The 19293-nt window shown below is 42.1% G+C and overlaps 2 protein-coding genes across 3 annotated transcripts; both read left to right on the top strand.

Annotated features, from left to right (window-relative positions):
- Positions 1-456: 456 nt before the first annotated feature.
- On the top strand, positions 457-4071 carry LOC130692209 (ATP-binding cassette sub-family D member 3-like). The gene is made up of 15 exons (XM_057515290.2): positions 457-782; positions 846-885; positions 942-1132; positions 1194-1263; positions 1324-1350; positions 1416-1486; positions 1558-1738; positions 1794-2006; positions 2067-2136; positions 2204-2298; positions 2399-2579; positions 2719-2936; positions 2995-3270; positions 3372-3533; positions 3615-4071. Exons 1-15 carry the CDS (start codon positions 640-642, stop codon positions 3690-3692), a joined length of 2016 nt encoding a protein of 671 aa, XP_057371273.1. The 5' UTR covers positions 457-639; the 3' UTR covers positions 3693-4071.
- A 2503-nt stretch (positions 4072-6574) lies between these two features.
- LOC130692196 (midnolin homolog) lies at positions 6575-18856 on the top strand. Of its 2 annotated transcripts, none has more exons than XM_059497681.1 (7): positions 6575-7417; positions 8420-8507; positions 10975-11031; positions 14800-15447; positions 15526-15616; positions 15712-16062; positions 16241-18856. In XM_059497681.1, exons 1-7 carry the CDS (start codon positions 7029-7031, stop codon positions 16648-16650), a joined length of 2034 nt encoding a protein of 677 aa, XP_059353664.1. In that variant the 5' UTR covers positions 6575-7028; the 3' UTR covers positions 16651-18856. The 2 variants fall into 2 exon arrangements, with proteins under 2 accessions (XP_059353664.1, XP_057371256.1); XM_057515273.2 differs by having other exon boundaries at positions 6576-7417; positions 15712-16098.
- Positions 18857-19293: the final 437 nt, after the last annotated feature.

The following is a 19293-nucleotide window of genomic DNA, read 5'->3' as shown; positions in this document are numbered from 1 at the left end:
TGAATGAATGAATGAGAAAATTAAATAGAAATCTGGCCGCTAGATGGCCATAGCTGTAAAAAGAAAAAAAAAGGCCAAAATTTTATTTTTTTGGGGGGTAAAACGGATTGCCATAAGCATGTCTCACCTTTGGCATTTGTTTGCTTTTTGCTGGCATTTGTTTCGGTTGCTGGCACCATCTACCGACCGGTAGATGGCGATAGCAGGAAAACAGAAAAAAAAGGCCGATATTTTTTTTTTTTTGGGTAATACGGATTGCCATATATTACACCGTTTGAATATCTGACAGAAATACGAATTAATTCTTTTCTACGTTTTCTAAATTTCCAATCTTTGCTTTTCGGTATAAAGTCTTGTCGCTGGGCTGTTAAAGCCATTAAAATTCAGTTTGATACTTTTTAAACTAGGTGCCGCTGCCCAATTTAAAGCATGGCCTTTATTTTTTTATACAATCAGGGAAGGGAAATTCCGAGTTCGTGTACTGGGAAGAAGCCTCAGGTGTTTTATGGGTTTTACATGAATGATTTCAATTTAGCGTCAACTTCGAGTTCTCTGCTTCTGTGACTTGACAGAATATTGTGGACAAGGAGTGCCAAAGATACCAGGAAGAAATTTTTTAAAACCTGTTTTTTCACAGCAATGGCTCCAGTCTTAAGCAAATTTGTTGGCAAAAGTCCTAGTTTATTATCAAGTATACTGGGAAAACCGATCGCTATAACCGGGGGAGGCCTAGCACTTGTATTATGGCTCTTAAGCGTTCATCGAACCAATCAAAACAGAAGGTAAAACAATCTAAAAAAAAAATGTTTTTGCACATGAATTAATTACTGTTGCTTGTTTTCCAGAGCTGCAGCTGCAGAACGTGTGCAATATGTTATTAACGAGGTAAGTGTTTCCTTTTTTGTGTATGGCAATGAGATCAATATTTTAGGTTTTGACAGAAAAATAAACGATCAGCTGAGAAGGTGGCAATTGATGGCACTTTCATACGGCGTATTGCTGCGATTTTGCGGATCATAATTCCTGGTGTGTTTTCACCAGAAGCTGGCTTTATGGTTTTAGTTGCTGCAGCATTAGTAGCCCGATCAAGTTGTGATATATGGATGATTCAAAATTCAACATCAATTGAAAGGTTTGTCTATTATGGGTTTATTTACTTGTGAGTCAATGTTTTAATAAAAGTTTCTTCACAGTGCTATTATTGGTCGCAACTTTCCACTTTTCAAAAGTTATGTAATACAGTTCATCGCAGCTATGCCTATGGTATGAAGTATAACAGAAAGCAATGTTTCAAAAATTTTAAATACTGATCTTGTGTTCTAGATTTCAATGGTGAACAATGTCTTGAAGGTAAGCCATTACTCCCATAGTATTCCATTTATTGTAGTGATATTGAAAGTATTCCTTTCGTCAAGCTTGGATTAGACGAACTAAAACTGCGCTTTAGAACACGATTGACCCGACACCTCTATGACCAATACCTGAAGTAAGCATTTTTTTTTTTTGCATTTTTTGCATTTTAAACTAAACTTTAATAAATTGCGTTCTGTGATTTAGGGATTTCACTTACTACAAAATGAATAACCTCGACAACCGAATTTCGAATCCAGATCAACTGCTCACAACCGATGTCGAACGATTCTGTTCAAGCATCACAGAACTTTATTCAAACATTAGCAAACCCATTTTGGACATTGTCATTTATGTCCATAGACTGGCTGTCACGATTGGCGGGCAGGCAAGAACTTTTCATAATTTCAAGCCTACTGATTGTCCTTGATTATTATCTGTAGGGTCCTAGCATTATGGTGCTTTATTTGTTCGTTTCCGGTGTATTGTTGACCCATTTGCGCCGCCCAGTAAGTCGTATGACAGTGTCTGAACAACAGTTAGAGGGTGAATTCCGCTACGTCAATTCACGTTTGATCACAAATGCCGAAGAAGTTGCTTTCTATCGCGGAAATATTCGCGAAAAGGCCACAATGTTAACAGCATTTACTCGTCTGGTAACTTGGTTTGTACACTTAAAGTTTCCGTATAATGTCACAGCTGATTTTTCAAAAAAGGTGAGGCACCTCCGTCGATTCTTGGAATTCCGTTTCACGATGGGATTCGTGGACAATATTATTGCAAAATGTAGGTTGGCGTAGACGCCGCAGTTCATGGAAATTGCCGAAATCATTTTTCTCTCTCCTTTTTGCAGACATTGCTACTGCTGTCGGGTTTTTCGTGGTCAGCCGCCCATTTTTTAGCACGACCCATCATTTGTCCAATGCTGGATCTAGTGAACGATTGGAGGTATACAACATAAAGCGCTTGTTTCCCTAGCCAAATTTCTTTGACTTAACAAAACCAAAAAATCCTTTTTTTTTTTTTTTTTTTTTTTTTTTTTTTGTAGCAATATTACAAAAGTGGTCGCATGTTAGTCAAGTTAGCTGAAGCTATCGGCCGTTTAGTATTGGCCGGTCGGGAATTGACACGGCTGGCTGGATTCACTCTACGTGTGACTGAACTGATTACTGTTTTACAAGATTTGAATAACGGTCGATACCAGCGGACCATGGTTTCCAATGAAAACGGTTAGAATTTTAGAACTAATAGCATACGTTTGAAAATTTTTAAATATTAATTTTAAAAAACTTTCTATTTTTTTTTTTTTTTTTTTTTTTTTTTTTTTTTTTTTTTTTTTTTTTTTTCGGGAATTCTGTTGACGTGTAGGGGAAGGCAAAGCCTTGACTCGAGCGCCCTTGATTCCCGGAGCTGGTCGGATCATCAACAAGGACAACATTATCCATTTCGAACACGTACCCTTGGTAACGCCCAACGGCGACGTGCTGATTGAAGACATGTCGTTCGAAGTCCATTCTGGAATGAACGTGCTTGTATGCGGGCCAAATGGTTGCGGCAAATCGTCGCTGTTCCGAGTTCTGGGAGAGGTAGGAAATCATTACTGAAAAATGATTACTACCAATAATTCTATCTTATTTTTTAAAGCTGTGGCCAGTTTTTGGTGGTACTTTAACCAAACCGGGCCCAGGCAAACTCTTCTACATTCCTCAACGCCCGTACATGACATTGGGTTCGTTGCGTGATCAAGTCATCTATCCGGATACCTACGAAGACATGGTGCGCAAAGGAATTCACGACGACGACTTGCTCACGTATCTCGACCTCGTCAAATTGACTTACATCCAAGAGAGGGACGGTCGCTGGGATGCTGTGGCCGATTGGATGGACGTGCTCAGTGGTGGCGAGAAGCAAAGGATTGCCGTAAGTATTTTTTTTTTCGTATTCGCCTTTGAAACAAAACAAAACAAAATACTTGGTATCCAGGACAACAAGTTTTTATATTTTTCCTTTTCCAATATCAGATGGCCCGCCTGTTTTATCACAAGCCTCAGTTTGCCATCCTGGACGAGTGCACTTCTGCCGTCAGCGTAGACGTGGAAGGTTCAATGTATCAATACTGTCGTCAAGTGGGAATCACGTTATTTACCGTCTCCCATCGACGGTCGCTATGGCAACATCACGAGGTAACCGATTGTGTTCCCGCATTGAGGGTTGACTCACGTTTAATTGATCTGGTTAACCTTTTCTGTTTGGCTGCTCAATAGTTTTACCTGCATATGGACGGACGAGGAAACTATGAATTCAAACCAATCGATTTGGACACTATCGAATTTGGTTCCTAAACTTGTTGTTGGTAGACTCTTCATGACAACATCCATTGTCTGCCGCCAAGTTGAACCAACCTGTCATGCAAAATATTAAGGGGTTAACATTACAGTTTATAGACCAATCTAGGATGTACTTTTTGGAGATGAAGAAACAAAACTCGATATGAGTTTATTAGGTGGTGGCCCTGTTTATTTTGTTTACTTTTTTTTCTATATTTTTCGTAATTATGTTTTCAACAAACATTTATTTTAGGACTTTCTTGATTTCAAAGATAAAAAAACAAAATCACGTCACTCTTTAAGTGGGTGGGAGCACTTTGTTATATAGTTCCTTCATGCATGATGCATAACGTTCGCTTTTTGGCTCCTTGTTATTTTGTACTCTTTGAACTCCCCCCTCCCCAAAAAAATTAACGAAAAAAACAAAACCATCCACAACCATATTAGAATTTTATTGAAGTCGTTTAAGAAAAGAAATTCTTTTGATTTCCATCAGAAAAGGCAATGTCGATGCTGTGATGCAAGCATACGCACACGCCCCCCATACGATAAAATGGCCGGGAGTAAATGAATACCGCCCTTCCCGTTTCCGATGACGGTGGTGAGTACACACAAAAGAGAGACGGATGTCTGGTGTGAGAATACAACGAAGGTGAGGACGACGACCAAGGAAAATCCATGGTATGCGTATTGAGTGATCATGATGGACCGGGAGGTTCGTGACCAGGCGGACCAGTTTCCCCACTTTTGATATTAGACTTCGTCCACTCTTTTTTTTCTCCCTAGATGGGTTCAGAGTAGATGGAGATTTTAAGCTTTAACTATATGAAAAGAGAACCATGAAATTTCCAGCCTACTCATTCCGGTCGGGACGCGTCACGCATCGACCACATCCGATCGCCAATGGCCTTGTGCCACATCAGCTTCTTTTCCCTACGGCCTCAGTTCGGCCCGACTACCGATGTCCTCAACGATCTTCAATGATACACACACACAACGCGATACGGCCGTCTAAAAGAGAGTCGAATACGTCCAACTTTCCAAATGCCTTTTGTGATTATCTTTTATTGTTCTTTCAAGACCAAGGACTTGATATGTTTCTCGTTGGAGAAAAGGGGTTAAGATTGTCGTTGATTTTCTTCCCCATTTTTTTTTTTTTTTGTTTCCTGACGATACATATCTCTACTTTTCATTCTACTTCTTATTGTGTCTGTACAGAATCACAGGACTGGAAAAGAATGTCGAGAGGATGCTCGAAAAAGCAGCAATGCCGTAGCCCAAAAAACTGTTGCAACCCTCTTCGATTTATGGAGAGAAAAAAAAAACAGGTTTAAAAAGAAGGGAATATTCTTTCACGTCCTTTTTTTTTCCTCTTCCAAAGTCTAGTGTACTCGGATAACCCCAACGCCACCCCCCATAAGTTTTCTCTTTTGTCTGTAGAAAGAGCTATGCAGTTGGTCTTGGGCTGCTGTGTGTCCTCGGTGTAGACGTCGAGCGTCAAGGTCGGACATTTTCGGGGTGGATATAATGAAAACACCGCCCACCTCCTCCGGGGTTCTCTTTGTTAGAGGTAGTATATATCTATCCCCCACCTGAAGTAAAGATAGTTGGTATGGTAACCCTCTGCTGTCCATTGCCCTCTCCGTTTCTCACCTTCAGTGCCAACGGCTACAATCTCGACTGGTCGACGCAGCAAAAAGAACAAACACAAATTTGACGTGGTTCTTTTTTGTAAAAGATTTCAACATTTCCATATGTACGATGATGATTTATCACGAAACTATTTCAAGATTAATGCCTGTATGACGTCATAGACTTCGACATTTTCATAAGGCCGAAAAGTTGTTTGCTACGAACGTATGTCGTCAATTGATTGCGATAGTTTTCTTTTTTTCACTTCTAAAGTTGGTGACTTTCTGAGGTTCCGACACGCTTGTTCGGTTTGAAGGTCAAAATGCCGCCGCGTTTATGGTGTATTTTTGTCCGTTTCTGAAACGTGTGTACACTCTACTAGTACTAAAACAGGTTTCTATTTAACGGCCATACGCGGGGACAAAAGAGCCGAAGATTTAGACACACTTCTTTTTTCATTTCTCCCTCTTCTCTTACACACCATTTAGGCCATAAAGCGGAATATCGATTGTCGATTTCTTTTTCTCATTTCTTTTCTCCCTATGTCTTCGAAATATTAACCGTTCAACCTGTACACACGTACGTACGGGATTCGATTCGACACCACAACCAGAAAAAAAAAATGGCGACGCAAGGAGCTGTTGGCTATAGAGCACAATTTTTGTTTTCGGCCTAGAATGTCGTCCTGTTTTCCACGGCAACTCGTGTCAAAGCACCGTGTAGTCATGACGACCAATCGTTCAGAAGAGCGATACGTAAGTACAAAGCATATTAAGGTGAAAAAACGAAAAAAAAATTCAAATCTGTAAATATGATGATGACAATAAACGAGAGACAAGGTCGCGTACAGGTGGCGCGCATCCGAATGGTTGATTGACCTCCCGCTTTTCTTTTTGTATCTTATTCAACGTGGACGGGGGGGGAAGAGAGAGAGAGAGGAGGAAAAATGGCTTCTCAAGGTTATCTGGTTCGGCCCAACGTCCGGCTCAGTCTAGTTAGCTTAGGAAAAATAAAATGTGAAACTGAAATTTCACGAAAGATTTGACAATAAAGTGCATTGTGTGACGTCACTCACATCCGTAATAACTTGGTAAATAAACCTATTCAAAAGATAAGTAACAAACGAGAAAAAAGAAAAACTTTTTTGGCCGTTAGGGCTCGTAGCGGCGCTACAGTCAACCAACCACCCGCTTCCACCCACTAAAGCCGAACGGCGATGAGACAACTAGCGCCCCCCTGCAGCAGATTTTAGACCCTCGGTTCCTTGGTACTTCAGTTGGCTTTAAGCCGTCGAGTGGAGCAGTCGGCAGTAGCGGTTCTTGTCGATTTTCTATTTTTTGTTCGGTTTTTGATAGCGTGGTTTTAATTTATCCACCCACTTTTTCGGTTTATTCCTTCTTGCTCTGAGTTTCTTTAGAAAAACGATCGCCTTCAAGGGAATTGGGTCTTTCGATTCGATTTTTTGAGAGATACCGTGCAGTGTATGTGTGTGTGTGCGTGCCCGTTGAGTTTGCGCCCTTATCTCCCTACCCCAAGGAAAAGGAAGCCAGCCCCCACACACTATTCCACCGCCATTTTTGTGCTCTTGGGGTCGTCCAACAACGCCCGTCTTTCCCAAGTATAGAGAGAGAGAGAAAAGAGAGAGAAGAAAAAGCTGGTGAAGCAAAATAAAAGGAAGGGGAAGCCATCACCAAACGAAAGACGAAGACGAAAAATAAAATGGAGTCGGGAGACGAAGCCAACAACGATACGAAGGGTGGTCATAGCGGCAAGACTAGTGCAACGACTGAAGGCAACAACAGCTCTACTTCAAGCAACAGTCACGGCCGTCCTCATCAGGTCGTGGATAATACCGATGCGGCGGTCAGTGCAGGTGCCGGCCCAACTTGCTTATGCGGCCATCGTTCGTCTGCTGTTCCGGGAACTTCGTCCTCCTCCTCTTCCGAATTACCGCCCCTTCCCGTCATTTCGCTCACTGTGGCGCCCACCACTGGCGGCCAATTTGAGCTCAAAGTCAGCAAGCTCGAGACGATCGACAATTTGAAAAAGACCATCTCCAAGCGTCTCAAAGTGCCCAAAGAACGGATATGTCTCCTCTGGAAAGATAGGTAAACATATAGATAATAATCGTCACCTTGAAGTGACTCAAGGTCAATTGTGGACGTTGCCCACAATCAAAATGGCGCCTAGACCACAATTTTTTTTGGTTCAAAGATGTAGGAAGAAGCTTGATATCGTGAATTTAGTTTGTTGAAATTTCCGTTCCTATTTGATGCGAATCTTTTTAGACAGTTGCGTCCTGTAGGATCAGGTGGTTGTTTTGTTTGATTTCCTTGGCATTGCGCGCAGGAAAATTTGTTTTATTAGGTTGGCTTATCGTCGTTGAGCTTTCTGCTGTATAGCGTGAAGAAATTATTTGTCCGGAAATAGAGGTTGAGAGCATCTGCCCTGATCGAGGAGGGTAGATTCCACCTTTGTGGAATCATAGACACAAAATTCTCGTGGGAAGGGGGAGTTTACGAATTTCTCGAGGTCATATTTTTCCACCATATTTGACCCATCTTTACACATGAAAAAAAAACAGGCGATGACGTAATTTCCCAGGAACTTCCGGTTTGCCACAAAAAGCTATGGTTGTCTTTGCTAGTTTTTGCCACGTAACTTAGGTGGATAATTGAATGGCAAAAATCATTTCCATTGATTGTGATTGTCTTTTTTTTTTATACAAAAATCGTTAAAATGACAAGGGAGTGTTTATCCCATCAAGGTAGACGAATAAGTGGCAGATATGCAGTCGCTATAATCATGCACGTGTACACTGTTGAGTTTTACCTTGGCCAACCAAGGCCACCCACAACAAAATTTAACCGCACTACTCCCAATACGTTTTCTTGACTGTATCTATCGCCTGTATAGTGAAGGACATTTCGATAAATTGCTGCATAGCAGACATGCCATTTATCTTTATGAAACCTACTGGTTAGATAAAGCTCTACTTTTCAAGTATTATTTCAAGGTTTTCAACCGCACCTCTTATTGAATGATTGGAGCGATTTGGCTATGAAATTGTTTTGATAACAAGTTTTTTTTTCTCTTTTATATGAATTTAGACATCTACGAGACGGGACGCTGCGAGAGCACGGAGTTTGTGACGGAAGTCGATTGACGCTCTTACCAAGCGTGGAAACCGGTCTGTTGGTAAGTTTGTTTCTCAATTTTTTTTTCGTGTTATTTTTGGAGTTTTTTGAGAGGGAGACGCAGTTTTCCAAGGTGTCGAAAAAGTTTTTTTTAAAGGTGCGCGACATTGTCGGCCTTGGATGTCGTCTTCCAAAAAAGTTTGTCTAGAAAGCTCCTGGTCGACTATAAAAAAAAAATAAAGAAAAAGTGGAACCGACATTAAAGCGTTGAAAAATATCTTTCGGAGACTACGACATCTTTTGGAAGGCACGAAAATATCAGGTCAAAAGGGAGAAACAAGGAACCGCCCAGGGCTTCATTTGAATAGCCTCTCTGTCAGACCATCTGCTCACCACCAGTTGGGTAATTGAAGGTCAAGAAGTCCCTTCTTGGTGCTGTTGGGACTTCTTTGGATACGTGTATTTTTCTCGGAGATATTTGTGACGTGTCCAAGGTTCCCTTTGTTACACACTCAAGGTATACAGCGTGTGTGTGTGTGTGCAGCATACACAAGCACACGGGGCCAGGCCACAGAATATTTTTATATGCGCTCACACTTCCCGTCTTTCTAAATGCAGAGATGGAGGTAAAGATAGCCTTCCTTTTGAGGGTTAGTGGTAAGACGTGGGTAGTAGCCAGTGTGTGATCGATTTGGAAGACCAGGCGAAGCCAAAACGAGACCACGGCTTGTGTGTGAGGCCAACAAATCTTGTGGAAAAGTCCGTCCCCCCCTCTCTTTTCATCCAAGACCTTACCGTTAAAATGGTTGTTGAGTGTAGAGAAGGGAGAAACGGGCCAACGTATTTTTCCTCTCCAGTCGACCTATTTTATTTTCTTATTTACCTTCTCTTTGTAGTTGTAGGGTGGGAGGAGCTTAGATTCGTCTTTGTGTGTCCTTAAGGCGAGAGATTTATTTTGGATGACCCAGTGAATAAAATAAAAAAAAGGTGTAACACGGAATGTTAGATTGGCATGCCGTTGTAGGGGTATGTAGCGGATTCCAAAATCTCCGTACGAAAAAATACGGGACAAGAATCGAAAAGAAACCTGACCAACTGTTGTTTCTTTGTTGCCCTAAATTATTTCTTTCTTGCATTAAATAAAAAAAAAACTGTGCCTGTAAAAATCCTCTTGTGTGTAAGAACCGTACCCAAGCGGTACTGACTGGGCCACGTCATCAACAAAACAGAGTCGGGCGACGTCACCGACGCGGAAGTTTTTCTTCTTTTGTTTATCTTTTCAACGGAACGCGTCACGCGCTTCTTGCTTTTATTTTCCTGGAGCTTCTTCTTGTACTCGTTTCTCTCCTTTTTATTCGATTGCCTCTAGGCATCTGAACTCGACATACTATTCCCCATACGGAATATTTCCGGTTCTTCTGCCATTTTGTTTGGGCATTTTTTTTTCTGTCTGACGAAAGGAAGGGTAAAAAAGAATAAAGTCGGAAATCATTTTGCATGTCGGGCAGAAGAAGATAAGAAAGCAACAAAACCCCCTTAGAAGAAAAAAAAACCGCGTGACCGCTTTCAGTGGCTTGGGCTGGTTGAGTTCAAGAGGAGGAGCTTGTGTCGAACAATGTCTAGGAGATAGGGATATAATAATAAGTAGGGAGAGCGAGAGAGTAGGGGAGTCGAGTTTTTGTAATTCCGTTTTTGGGGTCTCTTCCATTCTTTTGTATGTCTGGGCCAAGAGGGCCGTTCTACCGTTGGCTGCCTACACTGGTGTGTATTCGGTATAAACATATCCCGTTGTTCTCAAAAAAAGAAATCGAGGACATTTTTTGGTTTTCCCTTGTAGAAGAAAAAAAAAAGAAGAAGCTTAAGAAATGAATCGATTGATACGACCAAGTGCGTAACAAGCCCCAGTCTTCTTTAGTGACGGGGCCTTGTGACCTTTCAGCCTGTTTTTCTTACGCTTCAAAATCGGATAACGTAATGCCCCGTTTGTTTTTGGGGTGGCGACTAGTTAAAAAAAACTTGCTGGATGCTGCTGCCTTATGAAACAAGAGGGCAAAAAATCCTTATGGCATCGGTTGCCGTGGGAATGATTTGTTGGGGGATGTGGAAGAGATCGATAACTAGCGGACCCGGTAAGAGAGGGGTGCACAGTCGATATTGCTTTTCGACATAATACGTTTAGATCTCCCTTTAGTGCACCAGAGAGAAAAGAAAACTCCTGACAATGTGACGGAATTTTTCAGGACACACAAAAAGGAGTTCTTCCGTGTTAAGGGGTGGCGACGCCCAGGTATTATTGACGTTCTCCCCTCTCACTTACCCACTGCTTTATTTTGCTTTGAACAAAAAAAAAAAGGGGTCGGGAACTAAAAAAGCTTAGGCAGAGGTCGTTGGACCGTGTGGGAAAACAGGTCTCTATGGTCTGTGATTATATACCTATGTGTATATGGGGTGGATGAGAGCAATCACATTACTATAAGAATTTCGATTTGTTATTCACGTTAATTTATTTTATTTTTTGTTTTTTACAGACTCAACGTCCGGAGCAGAGCGTGATGCAAGCACTGGAAAGCCTTAACGACAGCCAGGTAAATAAAAACATTTTTTATAAATATAGCGTGTGTCGTCTTGAAAGATTCTATCGCCGAGAGAAAGAAAAAAAAAACTGTACGCATCCGTTTTCGAAACCCCCCCCCCCCCCCCCCCCCCGCAACGGTTCTCTTGTCATCTCGTAACGGTTATGTTCCCTCTTCGTCTTGTTTTTTTTTTTTTTTGCTTCTTCTTCGTTGTTGTTGTTTCTGACGGGAAAGAGATTGAGGTCATGTTGGGGAAAAAAAGAAAAATATTCAAGGCCGTCCCTCCTAAATGGCTTTTCCCCTTATCTGTTATTGCCAAAATATTGGCAAATTGGTCCAAGTGTTTTTGTGCCCCCTCTATATTTTAAAAAGGGGGAAGCTAAGGGCTGGTTGAAACTTATTTTTGCGGACAATAACAAAAACTCTGTTTATCTCCTCGTTTTAAGAGTAGAATTTCAATTGACGGGAAAAGAAAGCTCCGCCAGCAACGCCGACTATATAAGAAACAGATTCTAAGAGAGAAACACACAACAAATAAGAAAAGGCTTTCTCCTTGTGTGAAGATAGAGAACTGGTTTTTCTTCCATTTCCTCCTACAAAGCTGAGAAGGAAAAAAAAAATACAACGCATTTTTATCGTTCAAGTTTACACGAAAATGGGAGAAGAGGGGCGTGGCTTTGTTAGAATATGTGTAGGTTCTGTCCTTGGTGGATGGTATTTTTTTTTCTTCATTTCTGATGGTGTGGCATTGGAATCGGCCATGGAAGAAGAAGTCAGTGAACCCCTCCAGGGTCTCTCATTTCCAGCCGGACCTTTTGCTAGCGCGCTACTTTCTGAGGAAGAAGGGAGACTCTTTTGATATGGATCGGGGACGATTCTTTTTCCTTCTCCCCCCTCTCTTTCGCTTCAGAGACACACAACTGCTCCGGGATCTCTCTGCGCTGGCGTGACCGTGTCGCAAGTGTCTGGTGTAATGTTTTGGTCGGCAGCCAATGCGCTCGGCCTTTTTTTTTTTCTTCCATCTCTCTCTCTCTCTCTCCCCTTCCATGATGGAGAGGGTGTCTGTTTCCATCCGGAGAAGTATAGCTATAACACACAGTAACGAACTCTGCACTTGGTCTCCTTTTTTTTCGTGTGTGTTTTTTTTTTCTTTCGGTGGAGGGGGTTTGCCTCCAGGCTTGCGCCATGGCCAAGGCCGGGATCAAGAAAGCTTGTTCCAAAAAAGCTGTTTCTTTGTCTATCGCGTCGTCGACTATCCACCTTCTTAATTTCTTTCCAAATGCGCGCACACACAGGACAAAGCAATGCAGATTGGTGTCCCTGTTTTGTTTCGTGACTTTTAGGGTCAGGGGCGGTCACTTTGCATACATATTTTAAAAGTTGCAGCAATGGCATAAGTAGCTCTTTTGTTGAAGAACAACTTTGAAAAGAAAGAAAAATAGTTTGGTCAATATATAGAGAGAAAGGGTCAGATGTACAGCGCAGACAGATGTTGGATCGAAATCGTCGCTTATTCCCTTCTCACGGAATAATTTCCATTCCTTGAGCCTTAAGCAGACGGTGAGAGGGCTTAGAAATAAGAAAAAAAAAGACCTTGGTTTTTGGGTAATAGTATGTTCCATTTGGCTGCTTTTCCGAACCGTAACAGTAGACAAAGAGGTCGATGGCGGTGGTTGGTGGTAGCGGATGGAAGGGGAGGAAAGAAAAAAGGCCGTGAACCGAGTCTCTCTCTCTCTCTCTCCCTTCATGACTAGAATGTTTCTTCGCCGCTGGGCTTTTCCCGCTCGAAAGAAAAGGGGGAAACTCATAAGAGCCCCTTGAAAAGTAACTTTTTTGAAGAAAAAAAAAAATTATATGAAGGTAAAAAAAATTAGAGAGAAATCGTTAACTGTAGAAAACCTTTCGTGAGTTTTTACACACACCAGTGGCGACGACCAAAGAACAAAAAGAGAGAGAGAGAAGGCAGTGACTCTCTACAAGGTCTTTCATCTTATTCAACAGTTCTTCTTCTTCCAAGGTTTTCCGTTCCACTGTAGTAAAGTTAAAGAGAGGGGAGGACAAAAAAAAAGGGGACGCTCTCCCTCATCCGCTGGAGTTGTTTTTTTTTTTTTTTAAGCAAGCGTCGTTGTACATGATGTAACGAAGCTTCCCGTTTCACACGGAGTCTGTCCCCTACTTTCCAACTCTTGGATGAAACCGTTGCCCAATGGAAAAAAATATTTTTCTTTCCCTAGTGGACGAAAAAATCCGCTAACCTTTTTCAAATGGAAGAGACCTGGAACAGGCCCCCCCGTCTTTTGTGTCTCAACCCCCCTGGACCCCGCGTGTGAATCCTGGGAGATTTTCCCCTCGACGTCGATATTATAGAAAACCGTTACCTACACACAGGTGTAGGGGAAGGAGACGAAAGAAGATTCCATGCGAAACTATTTTTTCTTTTCTTTCTCCCTTTGATGGGCTGGATCTATACGTGTTGTTCGGAGGGTAGACCATCAGATGGAGAAGCTTCCCCCTTCGGCTCGCTAGCTGCTGGATCGATCCCTCTGTCCTACCGGGGGAAGCTTTTTCATTGATTTGCTACGACTCCTCCTACACTCGCTCTTTGTTGATGACGCTCTATCAGGCTGGCCAGATAACAAAACGAAAAGAAGAGAGAGTGTGCGAGGGAGACTAAAGTAAAAGTCGAAAGTAGCAAAGTATTGCAGGATGGATCGGTAACAAAATTTCGAATCTCTTTTGGCCTTTTTTTTTGTTGTTGTTACTCACGGAATGAGAAATCCTCCCAAAAAAAAAGAGAGGGGAGTTCTATTCCATGGAAATTGTGCGCGCGTCACCCTGTAGATACGTTTTATCTGTTATGACGTCATTGCATATGGAAGAAATTTCCCGCCTTGTTATATGGTGTCATATGGACAACATATATTTGGTGATTGGTGGGAAAATGGAAAAAGAGAGAGAGAGGTTTGCAAAACAATGTGTTAGTTTTTCACGTTTAGTTCAAAGGGGAGGGCGACCGTTTTAGCCGGTTGAGAATCTGGGTGAAGGATAAAAAAATAGTGGCCAAAAAGAGAGAGAGAGGCAGAGAAAAGTGAACTTTCTATCGGCCATACATTTCTTTTCGAAAACCATTGACACACATCTAGAGAAAGGGGTGATCGCCGTGTAGGTGGTTGGGCTAATACATAATTTTTTTCTTCGTTAGCTGTCGATCCTGTCTTACCGAAAATGTTGATTGAATTTAGACACCACCCAATTTCTAGGTTTTCTTTACTCACGGCCGTTAAATTGTCCCCATTCACTTTTTTTTATTTATTTTATCAGTTAGCGAAAAGTGACTAATGAGTAACTATATTCATTCGACACCCTTCACTTGAAAGCAATCTTTATTAGCAGGAAAAAGGACACCTTTCTTGTTGCTGATTCGTTGGCCAGGTCTAATTAACAAAACAAAAATGAATATTGTTTAGAGGTCACCGCTGTTGTTGGCTGGAACTTTTTTTGTGTGTTTTGTTTATAGCACAACGCACAGTGTCCAAATAACCAATGGCGTAAAAGAAAATTTCTTTATTTACAAAATAATAAAAAAACAAAACTATTTTGGGAGAAGAGATGCCGTCAAAGACTTGCGCGGTAGACTAGTCTCATGTTGGATCGATTACATGTTCGATTCAACAGCCTACGTTCTTCTGTTATTTATTTTCCGTTTTCTTTTAATGGTTGAATGTATCAAATCAATGGCAGAAATGAAATAACAAAAAAAAAATTCTCTTAAAATTCCAGGTGAACGATTTTCTGTCGGGTAAAGCGCCGTTGAATTTGACGATGCGTCTGGGCGATCACATGATGTTGATCCAGCTGCAACTGTCGGCCGTGGCGCCTACAGCCTCCTCATCGGCCCACAGACGCCCAGCCGTCAGCCACCATCAACCTTCGACCTCATCGGCCAGTAGTCGAACATCTTCCTCTACGTCGTCGGCGGAATCTAGCAACGCCTCAGCCAGTTCTGCTGCTCCAGTGCCCAGCACTTCTTCGTCAACGGGTTTGTCGGCCATGTTGAACGCTCCCCTCCGTCAGACGCTACCCACTCCTCCTCCATCGAGAGCTCCGTCTCCTTCACTTTTGGCTGCAGCAGCCAAAGCTGCGTCTGCTCCTGCATCATCGAATCCAGTTTCGGTCCCGTCATCCACTTCGACGGCTGTCCCACCCATCGTCAAATCGGAGAAGCCATCACCTCCACCGTCTGCTAGCAGTAGTGGATCAGCTGTTCCACCCGCCGCTGTCGGTTGTGGCGTGGCAGGATGCGTCGGATGCGAAACGTGCGACACGCGACCCGTGCTGGATACGCGGGCGCTGGCCGAAGCTTCGCGCAACCTGACACAGACTCTCAAACAGCTCTCGTCCGAAGTGCTCACCTCCAGAAGCACAAACGTAAATTATTTTTTAACAGAAAAAAAAAAAACCTGGACAAATGGAGAAATGACCGTTCGTATTATTTACATTTCACAGGAGAGCAGCGGACGGAGTCGTCGTCGCCAAGGTGCCATCATTGAAAGTATGCATCATCACGGCAAAGGAGTCTACTCGGGCACTTTCTCAGGTAAACCAATAATAAGAAGAATTCAATTTTATTAGTAATCAAATGGAAATGTAACGTCTTTTTCCACCTTTTATTGGATGTTTGTCTGTCAACAGGTACATTGAATCCGGCTCTACAAGACCGCCAGGGCCGCCCCAAGCGCGATATCAGCACCATCATCCACATCCTCAACGATTTGCTGTGCGCCACTCCCCAATATCGTCGCGTGTTGAACGCCCACGCTGCCGCAGCAGCTGCTGCTGCTGCCGCCGCCGCCGCCGCTGCCGCTGCAGCCGCTTCTGCAGCAACCACGTCATCAACTTCCGCTCAGGCTAGTACAGCTGCCAATCAGGCCGTGCCTGCCACTGGCCAGCAGATTCCAATTTCAATGGAACAGGATGACACCGAGTTAGCCGCAGCTGCAGCCCAAATGGCGGCCGCTGCTGCGCTCCACCGCAAGACTCCGGGTAAGGCAGGCCTGCCAACCCTGCTACTCCTTAGAGGTGACATTTTCAGAAAAAAAAAAATGAATTGATGCGACAAGAGGAATGAAAATGGAGCTGTGAATCCACATCGTCTTTGTCTCTCAATTAAAAACTTTGAATAACCGGTTTTATTTATTTATTTTTTTAATGTTTAATGCAGAAGAAACACGTCGCCTTGCTGAAGAAAATCAAGCTACCCGAGGCAAACTGGAACAACTGCGTATGGTGATGGAAGAGCGTCGTGCCCGTCGAAGAGCCCGCAGGGAGGCAAGAGCCGCTCCTTACACCACGGGCACATGGTCATCTAAAAACGGTGGAGGAGCTGCTGTAGCCGCTTCCGCATCTTCCTCGGTCAATGCGTTGGCCGGCAGTGCTGGGTGCGGTGCATCGGCATCAACACCGGCCGGTTTTGCTGGCGGAGTTCAAGCCAATGCTGCCCACGCCACAGCGGCCGGATCTCTGGATTGCGAAGCGGCCGCCGCCTCTTCCGACAGCAGCATGGATACGAGCGACGCTAGCAGCACGGCCGAGCTGGTCCGCGAGCTCAACACCGAGCCCGTCGTCGCGTGATAATATTGACGATGCATGACGATCCCCCTTTTTTTTTTTTTGGCAAATCCTTCCTCGGAACTACAACAGTTTACTCGCTGCGATGACCTCCCATACACCTCCCTCCGTCTGTTTCGAAAGAAGATATGTTGATGAGAAACTGCTTGTGCCAGATTCTATGGTGAGCCACCAGATCGCGGTGTCCAGCATTCTTTTCTTTTTTTTTCAATTTAAGTTTTTGCAGAGAGAAAATGGCCTGAAATTTAAGACTACGAGAGAGAAATTTCCACCATCGAGTTTTCTCCTTTCAAAAAAAAAAAAATATTATTTGCCGTCGTCTGTAAATAACCCGCGCACTGTGTGTAGAGTGCTGATTTCTCACTAGAAGTGTTGGAACGTCGGCATACTTCGTGCTTTCCCTTCCTCCTCGTTCGTCATCAAGCGGCCCAAAAAAAGATGTTTCTTTTTTTAGACGATTTGGTGATAATTATTATCTTTTTTTTTCAGTCGATGTCACCCGTATGTGCACTAAGCCACGTCCTCTCCCCTCAAAAAGAGAAAGACTTTCGCCATTTGCGTGTTTTTTTTTTTAATTTCCTCATTTTGAATCCTCGTGAATTTTCAAACTTTTTTTTTGTGTTTTCATTCTATTTTTCCCTCCCGAATCCCACCGTTGTATGTCTTGCGTGATTGGTTCGTTAATTAAGTGTAATTGTGTTTTTCTTTTTTGCTCTGCGGGGAGAAAGCCCAAATTCAATTTGGTTCCATTAAAAACGGGAATGAAGACGATGACGGCGGTGACAATGACTGATTGTCAGTTGATGACCGCAGGTCTAAATTTTATATACATATTATATAGATATATACATGTCTTTTGTGCGCAGTTTGTGCCCTCCTTCCTCTTATAACAATTTCCTCTCTTTCAAAAGAAAAAAAAATGTCCCAAGAAGATGTTTTAAGGGATGAGAAAAGCAAAAAATGTTTTTCGTGACCGTTCGGGATGAGTCTCGTCGGGAATTTTTGGCTGCATTTTGCTGGGTTGTCTTGTTTGGAGCGATACGTTCATTTAGGATAATTTTAAAATTGTGTTCCCGTCGATTGATTTTTTTTTTTTTTTTTTTTTTTTGCTTTTTATTTTGATAGGAGATGAAAGAATGGAAATCTTTCAGTTATAGGTAATTAAGGTTCAATTGTCGGCTGATTGTTTGGCTTCCCTTTTTTTTTTCTTTGGTATTCATTATTTGTGAGCAAAGGGGAGAAAATTTGGGTCTTGCTGTCTTGATTTTTTCTTTAGTTTGTATTCTTGAGTACCATTAGACACATTGGCTTGCAAAAAAAATTTTGTTTTTATTCTTTAATTTAGGCAGAAACATGCCTTTGTTTTGATGGAAATGTTTTCGGACGTCTGATGCTTAAGTTGAAATAGAAAGGAATTAAAGACGAGGACACTTTTTTGGGGGGAGGTTTAACAGTTGAATTCAAAACATTTTGTCTCTTTAATCGGAAAGGATAAAACAGAACAAATCCATTGGCGGTCATTTAAATTCTCGCTTCTGATCCTTCCCAATTTTTCCCTTTAGTGGAGTGTCGCTCTTTCATCGTGTATCTTTGGGAAATTTTTTTTTTCGTATTTGTTTACCTTAAAGTGAGAAATGACTAATAAAAAAAAGATTTGTATGTTGAAGAGAGAAAACCAATTGATCGCCAATCACGGAGTGAAATTACCCACTCTACAAACACACACACACAAATCTCTCCCGAGTAATTCAAATAATTCGAAATTTTTGAAATTATTATTTCTTTGAATTCCTATAAATTAATAATTTTTATTTTCTTCATATTATAATTAATGTCTCGTCTCCATGAATTTTCAATGCGCGTGTGTGCCTGTCTGTGTGATGTAACCCGTGTTGTTTTCTCGGATCTTCTTTGATCGGCGATGTGATGTCGGCCTGTTTGTTCAAGTGTCTCCCTCTGTTTGTTCTCCCTTTTAATCTCTCTTTTCAAACTATCCCTTTTTTTTTTTTTTAATTCGATAGTATGTCTCGAGTTTAGTATGTGACCATTGTTTTGGTTTTTGAAAAAATAAGAAAATTGAATTTTGTTTCGTTTTTTCGTCGAAAAAGCGACGTCGCACCTGTTAAATGCGATTATCGCTTTCGAAGCTAAAAAAAGGCGAAAGAAACACGAAAAACCAACAAAGATGAAATAAAAATAAATAAAAACGCATTTTCACTTTTTAAATAGTAACAGATACGAAGATAAGTGCCCCGATTCTTTCCATTTCTTTAGGTTGCCTATTATCATTCATCCTGTTATAATTCTTAAGTTACGTCATTGGGGATAGAACCGAGGACATCCTGTCCTCCTAAAATTAGAACGATAATTTCAAATGTCTGCGACCAGGAGTGCACAGTACATCTAGTCCTAAAACGGGATTCTAAATTTAAAAATGCCCAAGACCGAAGAAGAAAAAAAAAGAAGATGAACGGGACGAAGTGAACGGGAGATGGACAAGCTCCTACACCAGAAATAAACGGAGTTATAACGGGGGTCCTCTAACATTACACGAAAAAAGGAGCACGCGGGAATATTACAACTGCCTTGCCATGGCGTGAAATAATTACAAGATTCCATCGGTGGTTAATGATTGGCCTCGTTTCA

This window comes from Daphnia carinata, chromosome 1 (genome assembly GCF_022539665.2).
Source record: "Daphnia carinata strain CSIRO-1 chromosome 1, CSIRO_AGI_Dcar_HiC_V3, whole genome shotgun sequence".
In the NCBI taxonomy this organism is placed as follows: Eukaryota; Metazoa; Arthropoda; class Branchiopoda; order Diplostraca; family Daphniidae; genus Daphnia; species Daphnia carinata.
The sequence above is the reverse complement of the archived record's forward strand: the minus strand, read 5'-3'. Positions and strand labels throughout refer to the sequence as shown.

Excerpts from the sequence above, each read along its gene's own strand:
- LOC130692196 (XM_057515273.2), top strand. The coding sequence starts at position 7,029 with ATGGAGTCGGGAGACGAAGCCAACAACGATACGAAGGGTGGTCATAGC. Across the intron at positions 8,508-10,974 it reads GCGTGGAAACCGGTCTGTTG|ACTCAACGTCCGGAGCAGAG; the intron begins GTAAGTTTGTTT and ends TGTTTTTTACAG. Across the intron at positions 11,032-14,799 it reads AAAGCCTTAACGACAGCCAG|GTGAACGATTTTCTGTCGGG; the intron begins GTAAATAAAAAC and ends TTAAAATTCCAG.
- LOC130692209 (XM_057515290.2), top strand. The coding sequence starts at position 640 with ATGGCTCCAGTCTTAAGCAAATTTGTTGGCAAAAGTCCTAGTTTATTA. Across the intron at positions 1,133-1,193 it reads AATTCAACATCAATTGAAAG|TGCTATTATTGGTCGCAACT; the intron begins GTTTGTCTATTA and ends GTTTCTTCACAG. Across the intron at positions 2,007-2,066 it reads TAACAGCATTTACTCGTCTG|GTGAGGCACCTCCGTCGATT; the intron begins GTAACTTGGTTT and ends TTTTCAAAAAAG.